Here is a 21,390-nt window from a genome sequence, read left to right as displayed (position 1 = left end):
TAAAAAAAAGTTTTCGAAAAATACGAATATAAACGGCAAAATCCGAAGATAACCGACCAGTCATGCATGACTAATGGCGCCCGAGAGAGGAAGTTGATCGGACAAAAAAAACACCTGGGCTTTTTTAATTTACTTTTTGACATTTTACGTGAACAGTGCAAAAAGCAATGGCTAACACCAACAGCAATATGTTTGATCTCTCTGGTGAGTACAATTTTAGATGTTTTTCCATAAGAAGTTTCATCGAGGGTAACGGGAGAGGGGTGGATCATCACAACATCACAATTTTAAATAAAAAAACCCCTGTATTTTCTGGTTTATTATGAAATATTTAAGTGTGAATGAATATGTAATGGATGGGGCGATGATTGAGCCAGAAACACATCTTTTTAACAGTTGTAGAATGTAGTTAAAGTGAGAATAATGAAATGACGAGGCTGTACTTCCATCTCCCCTCTCCCTCATTTGCCTCTCATTTACATGTCTCAACTGATGGAGCACCAAGGCATCAGAATATACATAACTAATAATGACTGACTTTCAATTACTTAACAGTACAGGATTAGATACAGTCAATACAATCTGGAGTCTCAAGAGATGCTAGCAAACATTCAAATTGGCCATGTTATCATGGTTATAGCTATATTTTTGTAAAGAAACTGTTCGGGTATTGTCTGTGGGAAATAGACTTTAAATGTTGGAAAGCTATGAAAAATCAGTGCTTGAAATCAAGAAATTGAATTAGAAATATAGCTACATTCAGTCTATCCCAAAAGCACCGGTCCGTCGGACAAAACAGGTGAAAATCTGATTGGTCCGATGCACTATCTAGTAAAATCGGTCCGTTTGTCCGAGGTTCGTTTTGGTTCCATTTTAAATTTTTTATATTTCTCTTTCATCATATAGACGCTTAATCTTATACCAAAACACACTTTTAAAAACCTATTGTATTTGTTGATTGTGATTGTTTTAAAACCTACTAAAAAAATTATATTTGTTAAAATGTTTCCTGTAACCCGACCGACCCTGAGTGGATTTTTTTTCTGACAATTGGCAAAACTGCGTTTGATCAATCAGCTGATTCCATTTATTTAAAAAAAATTAACTTGTACTTTTAATAACTTGAGACATAAAATATGTCAATCTAGTTTACAAATAACCTTAAATATAAAGAGTAATCATTATTGTAACAACAATTTCCCCCTACAACTTTGTGAAGTTCGTTTTTTGCCGCTAGGTAGCCATTTTGGATGCCATGTTGGGTGTCCACTGGAAATATGACACCTGGTATATTCAGTCCAGGGATGTTTGGCCATACATATGCAAAAAAAAAAAAAAAAAAAAAGAATTCCCGACCTACCGACCCTTATTTTTTTGGGAATGTTACAGGAAACAAACATATATATTTTTTTAAGTTTAATACATGTTTTCTGATTCATATGCTATGAAAAAAACATCGTTATGATCATTATATGAAAAAGTTTTGGACCGGTGAAAATTCTTTTGGTCCTGTGAAATTGTGTTAACTGTCTGTCCGAATGTCCTGTGGCGATTATTCTTTTTCGCGAAGACTGTACATTAATGTTGCTCTCGGATTTTGTTAAACTGATATTTTCTGGACATGGCTACAATCCCACAGCCTCTCGGTTAATATTTCAGATATATTTTTTAAATATGGACAATTGATTAATTGTTTTTACATAAAACTTACTTCTAATAAGACAAACTTTTATTCACTTTCAAGATTCAAGAACATAATGAACATTACCCTTTAAATGTTAAAACCATGTTAAAAATGTGCTTGTTAATGTTTACCAGTCATTCTCCTCAGGAGCCTACCAAGATCCATAGGAATTGTACTTTTATTATAGACACCCCCCCCCCCCCCCCAGGAGATGGCTACATTATTGCAGCTAAAACCAAATATACCTGTGTCAGGAAATTTTCTCACCCTTTTCAGTGTAAGACTTACAAAGCAGGAAATCTGTAGGTGATTAGACTAGAATATGAATATGCATATATTTCAGTAAAAAGGACAATCATCTTGATCATAGGTTTTAGCAGACTGAGTGCTAGCATCAATGTTTTCAATGCTCTCAGTTTCAATCCATAGCCAGAGCTGTCATACATTATTAGTTGTTGATTTCTGAAAGAGTCTCAAGTTATCATTGTTTGTACAAATTTTGAAAACATCCTGTTTAAAAGCAATTCTGAAATTTATAAGTCTTGTGACATTTTTTAACAATAAGATAAACAAATGTTATAATGATTAAGGAACTATCACTACAGAAATTTAATCTGTGAGATTTCCTGTCATTTGTTATTTCTGTCTTGCTCGCTTTTGTGAAATTGTCAAAAATGCTGTGTGTATCTTATTAGCTTAGAAAATCTATATAGATGTATTACTATATGTGAATCAAAGAACAAAAAACATTTAAATCACGTATGAGTCATATGGTCAGGAAATAACGAACAGTATTCAAGACTAAAAGTCCATAAAACATTACAAAATAGGAGCAAAGCATACACGGACTTCCAACATCAGAGGCGGGATCAGGTGCCATGAGAGAGCATCCCCTGATGACCGGTCACACCTGCTGTGTGTTCCTTGTCATATATGACAAATTGTGTTCTTACTCAAAATCTTTTGCTTTCACAAAGGAGACAAAATTATGCTACACCTCAGGTCTAGCGTGTTAGGTATATTTTAGTGAATTAACATAAGTAAAGGAGCATTATTATGGTTTGCAAGAATTTTAACATCAGAGGGGTCACAGATGCATTTGTGATTGGCAGAAAATGTTTTTGTTAACATAGATAATAGATAAATGTATTGCTCCAGTTGGAGGAGAAAAATCTAATTTGACACTGTGATTTTAGTAGCCTCTGACATCTTCTAAGGCTACACTTAGCATTGAAATAAAATGTTTCTATTTGTCCATGTTAGCAATTAACTTCCATAATGCATAACATGTTAATGTTATCAGTATAATCACACATGAAGGAAGGAAAATCAAGAAAAAAATTCATGTTTGTTTTCAGCATTTCCTGAAATGTTTTATCCTGGACATCACTATTGACATTTTATTCCCAGAATTTCCTCACAATCTGAGCTTGGGTCTTGTGAGTGACATGTTTAATTTTCACATACTACATAAAACAGACAATTTAGGATTTATGCAATTGGAATAGTTTACATCTGTAGGAAGTTGAAGGTAAAACAAAGGGAGACAAAAATTAACATGTTAGCATATGATAATATGATAATATTAAATATGGAATTGTTAGTTGTTATGGGAACTGACATAGCAATCTAAAGTCTTGAAAGGGGTGTGTTATATTTTGTACCAGAATAAAGTATTGTACACTGTAAATTGTTTTTATGTGTACATTGTTCCTTACTTAGTCTAGAGATATAATTAATTTTCAAATTTATCTATAACTGTATGTCATAATACTTATTTATTATGTCAATAATTCAATAGAGATTTTAGGCTATAATAGGGAAATGGATTGTTACTAAAATCAGGTCAGGAACAAACATTATTTCCACAGTATTTCCCATACTCTGCTAATTGATAACATTTTAGTACATGTATTCAAATGTTATTTTGATATTTAAGTATTCTGGCTAAAAAAGAATAAACAGGAACATGTTACAAATTATCATGCTGATCATAAGTACTTGTATTTATTTTCCAAAAAATATGCTAATATAAATATGTGCAGGTATGTTCATTTAAACTTTAAATGAAGTATTTCTATCCCTTGTTGTTAAGATAATTATTTCCTCTAAATGAGATGTGCAAATCTGAGGCAGTAATTAAGGAATTTAGTAATTTATAACACATATCCTTTAAATTTTGCATTTTTTGGCATTTAGGCAAGTTGTGCTACTTTTTCAACTACCCGGTAAAAATCTTTCTTAACTACAGTCAAAAGTTAAATAACCAAGGGTTCAAGATATTTAAAATACTTTCTAAAAGACCTTGGAACTTCTAAATCACTTTGACATATTATCCATGGTGAACGAGATATCCATGTTTGAGATTCCGAAGTTCAGCTGTATTTCCATTTTGTACAATTTAGACCAAGGTATTGGTAAGATTAAAAAAAAATAATGTTTTTAATTTGGTTATATAAATAGAAGGCCTTGAAATACTTATTTAACTTCAAGAAGTAATGCTCTTATCGAAGACAATGCAATGAGGGGGGCTTAGTTAGAAGGAGCAGTTACACATCATATCACTGATAAAGGATCCGAGGGCCTTGTTTTGATGAAGCCAGCATATGCTAGATTTCTCATGGATTGTTAAGAAAAAGCAATAGATCCTCAGTTCATTTCTAAACCATTTGGTGGCAGAGTTTTCATGTATCATCCATGTTCATCCAGTGGCTGTCAGAAAAAGCTGAAGTATTAGATTTCTAATGGATGGGAAACTTTACAGCTTCAAGATATATAGACCAAATGTTTGCAAATAATTAATAGTTATTTGCCTCCTATGAAATTTATCATTTGGAGAGTGTGGTTGGTCCAAATGCACATTTGTGTCTAACAAAGTGGCTCATTTCAGTGGATTAGCTAAGTAGGTTAAAAGCAGACCCTGTATAATACTATAGAAAGGAGAAGTTTATTGTGTGCATGTGTTCATCATTGACTTGTTATGATGGGGAAGTCAGCAGGAAGCTTTGAGCTAGAACTTTGACTGCTGGTCAGTAGAAGTGAGCGGTGGCCATTAATTGTAATTCTTCCTGGATGTTTGTTGTTACAGATCTGACACCTGAGGAACAACAGCTTCTGGAAACCATCCGCGAGAGGAAGCAAAAACTCCTTCAAGAAATCCAGGTACGTGGATATAATTTATTTTTTATTTATTTTATTTTTCTTTGAAACATGTGGAATGGTATCTTTTTGATTAATTTTTTTCTTCTTTTTTCCTTTCATTTCTCTTTTACCTTCCCTTAATAGATTTGGTGCATCATGTTATTGTATTATTTTGTTATCAGGGAATCTTTGGTGAGAAAAATTGATTCACATCTGCAGCTTCTCATGATCAGATGTGTTTTCCCTCCAAAACACTTCATGATTTTAACTGCATCCTTCCTTTTTGTCAAAAATAAGTTTAAAGAAGCACTGGTTTAATAATTACATAAAGATTATAGATGAAGATCATAGAAGTTCATATTCCATGCTTAAATTTTCTTTTAATAAGTACAAATTTTATACATGTACCAGTAATAAATATATCCTGCACCCCAGAGGAACATAAAAAAGAAAGATGATAAGTTTTGTGTTGTTCTCTGTGCTGGTTCAGCAGCTCTGAAGAAACTTTTTTTTTCCTGTGTAAACTAAGATAATTAAAACTGAAAGAATTATTGGTGTGTGGGATTTTGAAGTGCCAGACAGCTGATTGCCCTGTCTACAGAAGCTGACTAGGAATGGGATAAGACAGAGTCCAGATAAATCAGAAGGTCAAAGAGCAAGCTGCTATCAACTAAAATAAAAGAGAGAAAAGGATGAAGGTCATGAAATAAGAGAAAGCTGTTTATATTATCAAGATGTCAACTGGTGTAAAATCAGCTCTAAACCTACTTTATAATCTAAAGACAAGGGGAAAAAAAATAGATGGTTTTTTTTTAAAGATCGGCAGAAAATTTAAGCATTGGCACTTAAAAAAAATGTTTGTAAACTAGCTTTCATGATCATGGTTTAAAGTATCAAAATTTTGTATAGATTGATTTCATTTCCCTATTAGACACTGATTCTGAACTACTCCATCAAAAGCTTTCTTTCAATTATATGACAAAAATCCCTGATGTGTCACCCGAAGAACTAAAGATGCAAAAGGCAGTATGACTCATGCAGAATTAAAAGAGGCTCCTTCAAATGAAATATTCCTGAATCATTAATGCTATTTCTCCCCCATATTTTTGCTACACATATAGTTCCTATGCCTACTAGACTGACAGTCATCTGCGCTAATTATTCTGGACATGAAGCACTGTCAATAATATCTATCGCGATCTTGTCCATTGTTTGGGGCCACGATTGTCCACTATTGACAATTTATTATAATGAGCATTAATCATCTATTTTTATTTTCCTCCAATATTCGTGTTGTGATCAGGCATTTAGCTGTTTTTTGTCTGTATTTCCTGTGTTAATTATGAGCATGTGAAGGGACTATTTCCTACATTTGAGTTCAATACATCCGAGTGGTAAATTTGGTGTCAAAATTGTGCATCAATAACCGTATGTGGTATCAAAAGGAACAGGATCTCTTGTATCTTTCTTTTTAATTTATATGTTACAACAGAATATCAAAATTGAATTTATGACGCAACAATATATATTTCAAGTGGATTCGTTTTTCAATTTACTTTTTAATCTAAAAGTATTGAATGGATGGGATATGTTTGACTTATATGGATTAAAAAGACATGACACAAAAGTGTATAAATCTTTGTAAAAATGTGAATGTTTGTGAAAACCGTGTGTTAACCAAAGTCATATAAATGGTTTTGAAAAAAAATCAAACTGAGAAAATGATGCTCATGGATGATGGAATTGTTTGTGATAGAACTCTGTTGCATTGGGGAAATTTACTTAAGGTATACATTGCGAAAATGGCGGGAATGGTATTTCCTTCAGCTCATACATGCCAATCAGTGCTAGTTTTATCTTTATGGTTAAATTTAAGCACCATTTGAGATAATGGAGAAACTTAATTCCATGAGTTTAACATTTTCAAAAAGTCATAAAACTGTCTTTTCTTTTGGAAGCTGAAGAATTTCAAATCTTTTCTGCAGCAGTTAAACAAACATGAGAGCAATTTAGAAACATTTCAATGTATCCAACCTGCAACATTATACTTACAAAAATCTTCATAGGATTTTGTAACAATCTAAATTTCAAAGTTTCTAGATTAGCAGAACTAAAGTTTTAATTTGGTTTATCTTTTAATTCTCTTAATTTTTCTTTAGGAACTCAAAGATGAAATAGCTGAGGTCTCCAATGAAATGGAGACCATCGAGGTCTCAGATGAGAGGTAAGATGAGATTTATCAGAGAGGAAAAAAATGGTCTTTTCAGCTAGAACTATAAACATGTTATCTGTGTATAAAAAAAAATTCTCATTGTGTTCAGACACACAAATGTAGCTTTTATCTGAATTCCACCAATGCTTTGGCATTAGGGATTGTAGAAGTTGATTATAATCAACCAATGACATCATATCCCTACCATATGTCGGTAACAAAGAGTCCGATACTTTAGATTTGCTGAGTTTTTTTTCATGTTTTTCAAGCAAGCAAACTCGGATCTGACAAAAACCATTTTGGTTTGTGTGTGTTGAGAATGGAAAGGAACGGTCACAGAATAAATATTGAAACAGCTGATATTTATGCTAATACATATGTATATGGGACATTGTGACTTTAAACATATCAGATATAGATGTTAAAAAAAGAAATTGTGAAAATAAAGACATCCTTAGTCCCCAAAAATTTCTTTCAATGGGCATACAAAACAAATGATTTATGTGTTTGTTTACAATGTTTATTAATTACTCACTTGGACTGTCTTTGCCTTTTGATAAACAAGAATGTTATTATTTTTAATTGATCTTATTTTAGCAAAAACAATCCCAAGAATAAACAGATGTCCATTGGGAAGAAGAAATTTAACATGGATCCAAAGAAGGTAAAACAAAACAAACATGGACATTATATAAAGCATATACTAGTGAAATTAAGGGTCTTATATAAGCCATTTTCCCTTTATTTTCATCGAGCTTCAATTCTATCATATCCCTGTTTTTGTCCATTGATCATGTTGATATAGTATTAAACATGATTTAAAAAAGATCAAATCTAGTGTATTTCTTGCATTTAGGGAAGTTGTTTTTTTCTCGCACACTATAAGAAAAATAATGAATAACCAATAAACCTAGTGTGTTCAATTGGCCCTGGCTACAACTCTGTTTTGCTATACCCATTCAACTGGACAGTTTTGTGTTTTTAGCTCACAAATAATTAAATGATAGTACACTGCTATGCCCCTGAAAGAAATCAGTTAACAGAAAAGCCCTAAACATGAACAAATAATTGTTATGATTGTTTTGTAAAGATTAAACTACTTTTCTGGTATTTATAGACACTTTATCGACTAAGTATTCCATGATGCAGGTGTTTAGTTGGTTTCTTGACCATTCCATTAATAACATATTATTTAAAATTTAGTTTAAAATTTTCAAAAATCTGCAAAAATCACAAGATTGATGAAAGATTTGCATGACTAGGATGCCATTGATATTAATATTTTTAGACTGTATGCCTATATTTGTGGTAGGCACAGCTTATCATAGACTTTAGAACCATCATAAGTTCAGAATATTATTACTATTTACTTCCCAAAAAAACGATTTAGAGTTGTTAAATACAAAAAAAGGTATTTTGCAGTCTTTGAAAGCATGATTTACCTGACATTTTGAGTTAATGGTGAGGGCAAAAGTGCATTCAATGTATACTATGAAATTCAGATTACTTTAGTTCTGGACCAGTGCCATCTCTTTATTAAATTAAAGTCTAAATTTTTATCTTGTGGCAGGAATTTGTGATTTTTTGTTTCTCGATTACACACTAATAGAATTAATTGCAGAAAAAGAGAATAAAAGCTATAGGAATCTGTTCATTGTATGTTTGGTTATCTTCACGAGCCTTGAGGCTGAAAGGTTTTCCTCAAGCAATAAACAAAGGGAGATCCAAAAATTGAGAGGAGAAACAGTTTCCATTTCTTGAATGATATTTTTCTGGTTCCATTCATCTCTTGATTTTGAAAGCAATCTTGGATTAAAATGTGTCTGCAGACTCCTCGCATGTTTTTGCTTTAATAAAAGACACAAATGGCTTTTAGGAATACTAGGTATATACAAATTGCTGAAATGTTCCTCCCATTTTCTCTTTCTCCTACCTAGTCCCTTCTCTATTTAACCCATACATATGTGAAAAGCAATAAGGAAGATATTATAAGTAAGTAGATAGTTTTTAATGGGATAGATTGGGTGAAACACACTTAATTTTTACCTTCCTGTTCTCTACGTATGTTAAAAAAACCAGATCATAGCTAAACAAGCTTGTAAAATTACATAGATTGCTTATTTAAAAATTCAGATTGCGTAACAAATTGTTCTGCTGCTACTAAAGCGATTTCAAGTGCTTATAAGTGCCACGCATCATGAGAACTAAAAGAGTAGGACTCTAGTATCTTCAATTTTTGCACAGTTCACACAGTCCTCTGGATTGTCAGTTATGTTTATAGAAGTACTTTATGAAGATTAGGTTTTCTTTTTTAAATTTTGTCATGTATATTATGAAGGGTCTGTTTTATGGCTGAACAAAGACCACACTGTACACAACAAATACCTATAGTTTGTGAACAGTTAGGAGTTCATAGTCAGAATTTATGTGGTTTCTGTTCATGGTATAAGACAGTCAAGAATTGGCACATAACATTTATACCTCATTCTTGTTTGTTCTTTGACATTGTTTATGGATTCATATCTGATGATGTGTTCAGGTTTAATGGAATCAGCTTCATAAATAATGATTACCCTGGTATTAAGTCAATCATCTGAACATTGAAATTTCAAAAAAAGCAAATTCTCAGACAATGAATCCAATGTTATAGTTCCAAAGCAGCGTATAATTCATTTTTATTTTATGGTTAGAAGAATAAAAGGAAGAATAAACATAATTTTTTTATGGCCCACAATTCATATGTACATCTACTATGTAAAATGATGTAAAAATTGTGTGTTCCTATTTCCTGAATATTTAAATTTGATTACAGGGCATTGAGTACCTGATTGACCACCAGCTCCTGAACAATGACCACCAGGAAGTCGCCAAGTTTCTATATCAGGGAGAGGGACTGAACAAAACAGCTATAGGGGACTACTTAGGGGAACGGTAAGTCCCAGTATCATGGAACGGGAAAGGGGGGGGGGGTTGGAGGGGGAGGGGCAGTTAAGGTTAATAAGTTTCTTAATGGAAGAGGGATGTGGAATGAATTGGTACATCTTATTGTAACCAAGAGACAAACAGTAGCATAAGTTTACTTATGAATTGACTAGCATGCCTCGAAAGTGCACAGCGTTTTATTGTGTTCTCTAACTCTACACATTTAAAACAGATAAATTGATTTTTGTATTAGGATAGATTGGACAACATTTAAGAAAATACAGAAAGGGGTACATGAAGTTATTTCCAAACAAAATTTTCTATCAAAATGTCAACCCTTGATGCAAATAAGACATACCGGTACATGCTTTAAACTGACCATACAGATCCATGATAGTAACATAGGCTAGCTTAGAGACATCAAGGATTGACAGTATAAATTATTAATTTTTGCTGTAACTGTAGAAAAAGAAAAACTTATAGACTTATAATACGTGACAATATTGGTCAGTGATGCAATCCCAGAAAATTCATTGGTAAACCACACCTGGTCAGATGTTATTGATGATCGGTGCAGATTGACCCCTTGACCCCTTTCTGTGTGTGTTGCATGTGAATGAATGCAATATCCATAGTAAGCAATAAAACTGCTGCGTGACATGTGTATTTTATTGGTCTTTGTCATTAGGGATTTGTCACCTGATAAAACATGGGTTTGTGACATCATCTGTCTGGGCAATCATGTGTGTCCATTGATGCGTCTAATGATGCGTAATTGGTAATACATGTAATATATAGTACATGTACAAGGTGATTAATGAAATGGAAAATGTGTCAATTTATTCCTTGATCTGATTAATTAAAAAATTATGATATAATATGGATCATCAAACATCACACATAGGATGATATGAATGATTAGATTATGCATTTTATATGTCCATAGTTTATCATAGATGGCCATGATGTTTTCATTACAATAGCAATGTAGTTCTGTTTATTCACTGAAATTTAATTTAATTTTGGGGAAACATTTTAGATTGTAATATTTAGTTGAAAAGATTGTTGATTTCAAGAGGAATACATTTCTTGAGGGAAATGATGCTTTGATTGTGAAGATACAAATACATTTGCACACTTTATACTAATATTAATATGTCAAATGATGTTGGTTAGAACAGAAACTCAAATAGAGTTTATTTAAATAAATATCTATTTACCTAAGTAAAAATGACAAGGAAACATTTAAAAAACAATCATAGCATTGCTTTTTGTGTTTTGATATTAAAACAATTATGTTTCCTTTTGCAGGAATGACTTCAATATATCTGTTCTGAAGTCCTTTGTAAATGAACATGAATTCTCAGACATGATTCTGGTGCAGGCATTGAGGTAAGTGCTCATACACTGTTATGTTTTAGTCCTGTAAAGGCCAACATCTTGCATCAGGTCACATAATTACTTCAAAATTATAGTTGATCAGCAATTTTATGAAATGATTTTCTTTGGCCAAGTGATTCATTTGGGACTACTTCCTGCTAGGTACTAGAAGAGCTAAATTTTCAAACCGGCGTAAAAATGTATTTGCTAATTACATTTGTTAACCCCAGTTACTGTAGGGGTTAAAAGATGAGAAGAAATATGTGTAAAACAAAGCCATTTTAAAGTGTTCCGCCCAGATCGTATTTGAGGTATAATGGGTTTATCTTAAAAACAAGCATGTAAAAAGAAATTTTTAAAGGCTGGCTTTTTTGTCTGCCTGAGATAATTTATTTGATAGATAAAATTAGTTATTACAGTACCTTTATCACAAGAATGGAAAATAACAAATATGCAGGAGGTGCTTATAGATAAAAACCCAAAATTATTAATTTAATTAAATGAATCAGTTATAAAAACTAACCAGTGTAACTTCCAGTAAAATTTTTTTAAAAAGTTATAAAATGTCAATGTTACCAGCAGTTGAAAGATGAAAAAATATTTCATCAAAAATATTTTGTAGGCTTAAATAGAGCAAAGGCTTTAAACTCATATCAATTTGTATGAAATAACACTACCGGTACAAGCCAAACATTATCGTTGTATTGTTCATAAATATAAGTATCTCAATCCTATTACAGACAATTTCTATGGAGTTTCCGTTTGCCGGGAGAGGCACAGAAGATTGACAGGATGATGGAGTGTTTTGCGGAGAGATACTGTGAGCTTAACCCAGGAGTTTTTACCAGTACAGGTACTAAATATGAAACATAACATTGTGGACACAGAGTTTTGTAAAGACCTCTCTTTAATCACCAAATATATGTATATGCTTTTTGTAGAATTTAGTAATGCAATCTTGAATATGATGAAATCCCTTTGATTCCTTGGGTTATATCTGTCTAAATATCGGTAATAGTATAAGGCAGACAGCACATGAATTCAGCTAATTATCAATGTGGATAATATGTTGCTGAAGGAATTTACTTCTTGGAAGGCTTTGAAAAATACCTTGTGTTTTAATGCTGAAAACCAAGTATTAAACAAGAAACACTTGTCCTTTTCAGACACCTGTTACGTGCTGTCTTTTGCCATCATCATGCTGAACACCAGTCTCCACAATCCCAGTGTCAAGGATAAACCGACCGTGGAGAGGTTCATCTCAATGAACCGTGGCATCAACGACGGTGGCGATCTACCACCTGAACTACTGACGGTGAGTAACCTTCTCAGTCTGGGGTCAGTTTGATGTAGAGTTTACCTTAAACCGCTGATAGTCTTGTACCCATATGTATTTTGAGGTTGAGATGATTTTCTTTGTTAAAAGTACAATGGTATAATTTAAGCTGACAGATTTGAAAAATATATTACCCCTCGGAAAGCATTGAAATGGATAGAATTTACTTGAAATTAATAAACATTATTTGTTACTTTAAAAATATTGTGAAAAAGAGCAATTTCTACATCCAGGTATATATGAAACACTCCAACAGTAGATATTTTCATTATAAGTTTATTTTGGCCTTTTAGAGCTTGTATGAGAGTATCAAGAAGGAGCCGTTTAAGATCCCAGAGGATGATGGGAATGATTTGATGCATACCTTCTTTAACCCCGACAAGGAGGGCTGGTTGTGTAAACAAGGTAAGCTCCTGGCTTTATACTGTCTGGGATACAGGTGGATTCTGGGTAGAATCACATGACAGTTTATTGTTGGCAAGGTTCTTCTAGAATTTCACCCCCATACAACCTTTGAACTGCATGTTAGAATGACAAAAATTTATAAATTACTAATCTCCCAAATTCTTGCTAAAAAATACAAAAAAGAACTTATATGCCTGCTAAAAAAAATTATTTCTGATCTTGCTCTCTTTTACCCCGTAAAATTTAAATTTTGTTTTTATAAAAGCGTAGTGGTTAATGTCTCCATTGAAATGAATTCTCAGTGTTTTTTGGAATCAATGTGATGTGCTTGTGTATCTTTCTCTTTTTATCCCCCTTTACTTACACAGGGGCCAAAAAAATCAGTAAGTTTGGTGTATTACTGCCATGTTTCTTGTTGACTCTTTGTTTTTATATTTCATATTCAAAGACATTCTTTCCTGGTCAAATGTGGCAAAAGCTTTTTGGTGCTTGGAAAAAAAAAAGTGATTCATATATACATCTCGGGACTTGTTTTTATTATTTAATGACTGTTATGACATTGGTGCTGAGCTATAGTTATAAAAAAAAAAGAGAGATGTGTAGATTATATTTTTGATTAGTTTATAGAAAATACATGTTTAGAATAAAGTTAGCATGGAGGCCTATAGGTGGTAGAAGTTCGTATTATTTTGCTCCAAAACGTGGTGCCTTTGACCAGTTGTTGCACTAAAAGTAACTCATTTCCGAGCATGTATCTTCCTGCTAATCAGAATTAACTGAACATCAGCATTCTACAGTGGTAGAGAATTTTAAAAATATTTATCCATACATGTACCTCAAGAAATTCCAATAATATCTAAAATTATGTACCCGGTAAATAATATTGGTATAAAACAGAGAAAACTGTTGGAAAATTGCTCTGAAAAACAATTATGTACAATATACATGTACTTGAAATTTGTATGTTGGAATCGCTTAACCATGTAGATATTATCTATCAGGTGGCTTCAAAAGAGTGTATTTATATAAAGATCCTATACCCAATATAAATCACTATAACACACATTTAACCATTTCTGTATGACTTGTTACTTGGGTCAAGATACTAGTGTATTAGCCAACTGTTAGTCATGGTGGTGGAAGAAAAATGTAGTTCTGAAATAAAATTTCTCTACTTTGAAATACATGTAATTGATATAATATATCATCTCTGAATATAGTTGAACATTATAGTATGGAAAAATTTGTATCCAAGCACCTAATTGTTTTGTCTTTGAGTTTACGGCAAAATATTAGCATTAAATCTTTTGTTAAAGTTTGGATAATTTTTTGTTTCTCAAGAAAGAATGTCTCTATTGTTAATGCTTTTTCATTGAATGTGCATGGATTTCAATTTCTAGTGGGTCAATTTGTGAGTGATAACCTGTTTTTTGCTAATTTTCCCACACTACTTATATGTAAAAAAAAAAAAAACAAAGCAAAATGAAGAAAGAAATCTTTGCTATTGATAAAACGCAAAAAAAATTACCAAATTAGTCTTTAGGAGCATTCACTGTTAAAAGACTAAGGAGTTATCATCAATATATGAATTTGAAAAAATAGAGTCACTTTTCTCATTGTACTTTCCCTTGTTCTTTTAGGTGGCAGAATAAAGAACTGGAAGAGAAGGTGGTTTATCCTGAATGACAACTGCTTGTATTACTTCCAGTTCACAACAGTATGTAACAGTTTTAGAATTTTAAAAAGAATTAGAAGACAACAAATTTAACTTTAGATACATGTATTTTATCACTATTGTTTTGTTATGTTATATAAACTAAAAGGTGGAAAATGACCTGAAATTTTGTCCATAAAAAATATGTTTTAACTCAACTATTCAGCTTTGCTATTTTTTATTTTTGAAAAATTAATATAATTTAAAAACAGGAAGTTCTGTGAAGGGAAATAGGTCAAATTCATTTTTTTGGATTTCATGGAAAATACCAAAAAAACGTGTAAAATATGAAATGTAAAACTGATCGACTTGTAGACACTTCCTTTTAAAAATTGATTTTGAGAAATGGATTTATAATTATGTTAAACTTTTTTCTGTATTTTTTCCTGTTTAAATTCAATTATGTATATAGTTTACATTTCAAAGAAAAAAATTTTTAGTTTCTTTTCTTTCTTGAATTCTTTTTCAATCTTCCATATGTTTTTCTAACTCTAAGGTTTAAAAAAAGTTTGTCAAGACTGCATCAGTATAAATTAGGGATGTCAACGAGTACCCGGTTAACCGGGTACTCGACTACTAAAATCGGTACTCGGTTACTCGGATGTATATTTTTGAATATATCTAAGCTTATTTATTAATGAATTAAATAATCTGTTTTAAAAGGTAAAATACTCATTGCACTTGTACATACAGTAATTAGGGTTTCCTACTCCTCTAAATGACCGTTATCGCCCGTGGCAGTGTTTATACAGTAATTATCATGACCAAGCGCCTGTTACCTGGTTTTTCTCACCTTCGGCTGTCTTCTACCCTTATTTTTTGATTTTCTTTAATTATTTGTTTTCACTGAACATCTTTTAAGGTCTGTTATGATTAAATAAAATAGATAATTTTGTCAATTCTCCGAGAAGCCGAATTTCTCGGGATTAGAGACAGATGATATTACACGTGCGACTGTTGATATGGTTGTGTTTCATTACATGCCAATACATGTACAAATAGTTGACGGCAGACGCTTAAAAAAATGATGTCCATCATTGCACCAAACTACAAAATACCGTCCCGTGATCCTATAAAATCTAGGATCGAAAAGTATACGAAAATCGTAAATCGGCTCTGTTAGAACTTGGTCAAGTTCAAGTCAAACTGTACGACTGATATATACAATGTACCTTGACGTCAAATGCAACAAAGAGTTACATTACAATTACGGAGTAGATTATTTTTTTTAAACAAAAACACCATGAACCACTTATGATTTTATTTCTTGTGTTTATCTGATAAATAAATTGAACTTAAATAAATGTTGTATAAAATTTCGTCGGGTACTAAGTTCTACAGATATGCATTTACGTGTAAGCATGTGGTTTTATTTCTGCAAGTGTTTACAATGTTTTACATTCATCAATTTACTTGTTCATATTTATTTACACTTTTACCGAGTACCCGGGTACTCGATCGGAAAAACGTCCGAGTAACCGAGTATTAAAAATTGACCGATTTGACATCCCTAGTATAAATCCATTTTAAAAAGCTAATTTCTTAATTAACATTTTGTCTGAGTAGGATAAGGAGCCGAAGGGAATCATTCCTCTAGAGAACATCTCCATCAGGGAGGTACCAACAGACAAGGCTAACAAGCCATTCAGCTTCGAGCTGTTTGCCACGGGACAGGACATCATCAAGGCTTGTAAGGTGGACAAGGAAGGAAAGGTTGTAGAAGGTAGGGGGCGCTTCTCTGTTAAAAAGGTCATTTCCTTTGGTTCAAAACTTACTGCTTCTTTGTAAGTTTCGTGAGATGAGATTTCCTTGATTTGGGCATTGATAAGTATTAGTATTGAAAGTGTACTATGAAAAAGATAGAAGTTCATGGTGTTTTAAGAAAAGATAGTATACTTGTATAAGACTTGTATTCCACCTAATCTCCTTACTTAAATTTTGTTTCACGTTTTTGAAGATATCGTCTGCAATTTTCAAATTTTTATGCTTGTAGTAGACTCTTAGGGATAGAGTTTCACTGAATGATTTTGATTTCTCTCTGTAGGAAAACACAATGTGTACAGAATGTCAGCTGCCACCGCCGACGAGAAGGACGAATGGATACGTTGTATCAGGTACTCTTGATTCTTCACAGAATCTATTCATTTGGATATTTATCAGTAAAAATTATTTTTATACTTAACAATTTTTTGTTGTTTTGTAGACAAAGTATAAGCGAGAATCCATTTTACGACATGTTGGCAGCAAGAAGAAAGAAGGCAGCACATGTGAAATGAACAGCTGTTGTTCATGACCAATTGAGGCCCAAAAACATTTGCATGTAGCTATTTACAGTTAACCATATGGACATTAAAGACCCTTGGATCATATGTTTATATATGGATATACTGAAGCATACTCAAGAGTTCTGTACCTTTTTATTTTTCACCAGACACTAACACGTTTTGCTGCATATGAACATGCCTCATCTTGTATAATTAAATTAAATTGATCTTGAGAGAATCAACTTTTTTCAATTTCGCTAGTCTGTGATACTTCTCATGATAATTGAATTTACAATAATTGCTTTTTTTAATTGATCTTAATAGAAAGTAGATTTTTTAGCCTTTAATTCTTGCTAAAGACTGACAGAAATCTGTGAACATATTGGTTCACTATCGGGTTTTTTTTTTCAATGCAAATAAGGTGCAATTTTTTATCCAGTGTGAATTGTCATTATTTATTTAATTTAAGGTTTATCTGAAAATGCTCATTTTGAGAAGTGGTGGAATTGTGTTTGTAAAATTATCCCTGATAATTTAAATGAAACCAAAAACAAAAAAACATATTTTCTTGTGCCAGCATAACATTGAATGTATCTATTAACAGGATTTTTTCTTAAATGTATTTTGAATCAAAGAAGTATATATTCCCATTTTCTTTTTAAAAAAATCACTTTTTAAAAAATTTAGCTTTTGTCTCTACTAGATAATTTGTTAAAATAACTCTTTCAATATTTTGTAATTTTTTGAGGGTAAAAAAAAAAAAGTCTCTGGGGGTACTTTTAAATTTTAAAAAAATTACCAGGTAAATAATTTTTACTTTAAATTTTGTTTCTTGTTAAAAACAATCAGTTGGAGCCCTTTTTCTGTGATATTCACAAGGTAACTTCTCAAGGAGGATGTTCTAGTCCTGTAATCACAGCATTGTATTACATGTAACTCATTATGTACATAAACATTTATTTTTTTCATTTTCATGCTACTATAATAATTGTCACCCACATGTATTTGTGTATTTGATATAGAAATAATTGATTAATAAACGAGGTTGGCCATTATCATTTTTAAATTTTTTTTTGTGAAATGAAATGTTACGTGCCCACATTATGGTTCACCCAACTAACTCAGGTGACCTATTGCAATCTATTGTCATTTTATTATGCATCTTTCATAAACTATAAATCAATTTTCACCTCTGATTTGACCATCTATAATCAAGACCAAAATAGAGCAAAACTAGACTAGTTAAAATCTTGGTCCTCTAAGGGTATGAGGAATGGGGAGAAAATCGGGGGGGGGGGGGATTTTACAGTTACTGTCCCCTACTAGCACCATAAAAAGGGTATTTTGTTTGTGATGTTAAGAGCAGTTCTCTGTAATGATTTGAAATTTTATATAGGAGCTGTGGCACACATAGTCTCAGAATTTCTCCAAACTCTCTATGATAAAAGTCATTGATACCCTAAACTGAAATCAGGCAAAAATTGGTTGCTATGTTTTATAGTTACCATGGCAACATGTCTTAAAGTTCGGAAAATGGCATTTTTTAACCTGTTTAGAGCCCCATAGTTAACATTTGCGGCAAAGCAAACAATTGGCAATGACTGTTTCCAAAAGTTGAAGGTCAGATGTCTCAAATGCATGATAAACATGGTTGGTGAATCAACTATTACATACGTTACTATGGTAACAAAGTATTCAAAAGTAAAAAAAATATTCATTGAATTTTATAAAGTCATACACGTAAAAATAAATCGCAATCATAGGATTAAATGTGACCAAATAATAGAAAAAGGAGCCTTAAAACATATACCAAAAACAAAATATGATATTTCATTTTGGTTGGCAATGGTTGCCAAGGTTTTTACACCACAGAGAACCTTCAAAGCAACACTCTGTATGTTTAAATCGGATCCTATCTTTAAAAAAAGCACATTTCCTGATAACTAATGATCAAATTTTGAAGATGTTGGTGTGCGCCTAGTTTTCCCATTTGGAAAAAATCAGATTAGATTCTTTAAATAGAGCGTTGCTATGGAAATAAGCAGAAAATACATGCTTAAAAACCTGAAAAATATTTTCTTTTTACTTGGATAACCCTTAAATGTAGATTTTTTATGATTCATATTTATTGACAGCTAACTTGACTTTTTATTTTGACTATCATCCAATCTATAAGTGGATGCAAGAAGTTGGCACACGGGGTTTAATATTGATATAAAGTTCACAAAATCGAACATTTTCCCTTCTTGGTAACCATAGCAACAGTGTTGTTTTATTCATAAAATTTTATCAATATATGATATTCAACTTCAGTTCTAACAGATAAGTACGATTCAAGCTGAGTCCTTTAATTTGTTTCTTGGTTATATGGCAATTTAATTCTTAATGCAGCGAAAAATAATTCACTTTTAAGCACTGGTACTTTGTTTCCATGGTAACACTGCAAAGTAGCAATTATACCCAATTTTTCTTATGGTTTGGTGTTGCAAGGTCCTAAGGATTCATATTTGCCAGTCTTGAATTTTCATGTTTTTCCTCAAGACAGTGGCATCAACCCAATCTTAGTTACTGGTTTTGCATGGTTACACTGTGTTACCATGGCAACCATAAGTTATTTATAGAATAATATTGCTTATATTTATATACTTAAGGTCAAACATTTTCATTGTTTTTCTGTGTCAGTCGTTGATTGAGTTTGGCATGTAACACCTACCATTAGTGAATATGGATTTTTTTCAAAAAAACATCTTTCAGCATTTTAAATGTATTCCAAATGTACCCTTGGTTACCACTTACTTAGAGTTATATTCTAAACAGTTTCTTTACAGTATAAGTTACATTAAGGTGTCATGTTTTTGTTAGAATGGTTTGTTTGCTTTTTCTAGTTTTTATTAAGCCACAGTCAAGATTAAAAGTGGCTGAAAATCTCGATTTTTCAAACTTTTCCGGCTGTTGCCATAGCAGAAATGAGCACACATAGAGACGAAATTTTGTTTGATTTTTGTTTCTGGTGTCAAGTACTAAGCATGGGTGAAGTTTCATCAAAATCGGTGGCTGAAAATCTCGATTTTTCAAACTTTTCCGGCTGTTGCCATAGCAACCGAGACACATAGCAACGAAATTTTGTTTGATTTTTGTTTCTGGTGTCAAGTACTAAGCATGGGTGAAGTTTCAAAATCGGTGACCATGCGTGGCAACGAAGTTCAAGTGGTTACAGAGAATCAAAGTATTCCCAAATGATGACAATTAAAATACTTGAATAAGTGCATTAAACATGTTAAAGGTGTAGGTTTGTTAACCAAACAGTGCAATGCAATAATGTCACTGAAAACCATTTTACTACATCCGACGTTTTGAGTGGTATGATCCAATGCTGTATCATGCATTTTAAGATCATGGAAAGTGGTTTTTATTTCCAAAACAAAATTTGACTTTAATCAGAGAAATATTTACTGGTAATCTTCTAAGGTTACCTTTAAATCACAATTTTACTGTACTTTTTACTCTAGAAAAACTTATACAGTCTTTTTAAAAATCGCTTTTCAGAGGCCTTGCAGTACTTTAACTTTATTGTGGCTTATAATAACACCATTGTGCTATACTGAAGTAATTAACCAATTGTTATAAAGTACATTTTTTTTAAATTTTCTGTGAATATTGTTGCCATAGTTACTAAAATTGGAAATATTTTCAAAATGCTACTCCTCCTACAGTTTTGATTTTATTCCTTAAATATCTTGGAACACAAGTAGATAAGATTCATTATTCTATTTATTGCTGCCTGTTGCAAATTGTCAAATCCAAGTGCTACGTACTTTCCTTTTGTTATATGTACAGACCAGTAGAGCTACAGTCTCATACTTCTGGTTTAATATTGATGTCGAGATGCGATATAAAAACAAACAAACATGTACTTTATTATCAAACTACTGATGTCAAAATAAAATGTATACAACATAACACATTCATTGCAAGTCAAAGTACTGATATGATATGTCTTCTTTTGCCGGGTATGTTTTAAATCACTTTAGATATTTGTACACTGTAATTTTGGAACTGTCATATCGGCCGATGTAAAGATTGTTCTTATCATCAACGAGAACACTGCGGGAACATTTTAAATTCATTAGTTTTGTGTGTAGTGGAAACAAAAATTGACCATTTTCATCCAGGAGATGAACAGTTTCACTACGAGCATCACACACCAGGTATATGACCAAGGGCATCCGTAAGAACCATAGAGTTCATATATGTAGGTTTAACGTATATATACAAAAATTAGATTGTACAATATATGCACAACAGTTTCGATATCATTTGTACATTAAGTAA

At 32.1% G+C, this 21,390-nt stretch overlaps 1 protein-coding gene across 4 annotated transcripts; it reads left to right on the top strand.

The window, feature by feature from the left end:
- Positions 1-47: 47 nt before the first annotated feature.
- On the top strand, positions 48-18,116 carry LOC134229470 (cytohesin-1-like). 4 transcript variants are annotated; one of them, XM_062711218.1, is made up of 14 exons: positions 48-204; positions 4,773-4,846; positions 6,985-7,049; positions 7,635-7,701; positions 9,850-9,968; positions 11,271-11,351; positions 12,080-12,192; positions 12,506-12,654; positions 12,969-13,080; positions 13,449-13,463; positions 14,721-14,797; positions 16,361-16,517; positions 16,839-16,908; positions 16,998-18,116. In XM_062711218.1, the coding sequence occupies exons 1-14, from the start codon at positions 168-170 to the stop codon at positions 17,068-17,070; spliced, it is 1,209 nt and encodes a 402-aa protein (XP_062567202.1). In that variant the 5' UTR covers positions 48-167; the 3' UTR covers positions 17,071-18,116. The 4 variants fall into 4 exon arrangements, with proteins under 4 accessions (XP_062567202.1, XP_062567203.1, XP_062567204.1 ...); XM_062711219.1 differs by lacking the exon at positions 13,449-13,463; XM_062711220.1 differs by lacking the exons at positions 48-204; positions 4,773-4,846 and adding an exon at positions 5,961-6,612.
- The last annotated feature ends 3,274 nt before the right edge of the window (positions 18,117-21,390 follow it).

This window comes from Saccostrea cucullata, unplaced genomic scaffold (genome assembly GCF_032062105.1).
Source record: "Saccostrea cucullata isolate Sc308-1 unplaced genomic scaffold, CSIRO_AGI_Scuc_v1 ctg477, whole genome shotgun sequence".
Taxonomy (NCBI): Eukaryota; Metazoa; Mollusca; class Bivalvia; order Ostreida; family Ostreidae; genus Saccostrea; species Saccostrea cuccullata.
Note: the sequence above shows the minus strand (reverse complement) of the source record. Positions and strands in the feature narration are given on the sequence as shown.

What these genes read in the sequence shown, in the direction of transcription:
- LOC134229470 (XM_062711218.1), top strand. Translation starts at nt 168, where the DNA reads ATGGCTAACACCAACAGCAATATGTTTGATCTCTCTG. An exon ending in TACCACCTGAACTACTGACG is followed by an intron (nt 12,655 to 12,968) that starts GTGAGTAACCTT and finishes TTGGCCTTTTAG; the next exon opens with AGCTTGTATGAGAGTATCAA. An exon ending in GAATGGATACGTTGTATCAG is followed by an intron (nt 16,909 to 16,997) that starts GTACTCTTGATT and finishes GTTGTTTTGTAG; the next exon opens with ACAAAGTATAAGCGAGAATC.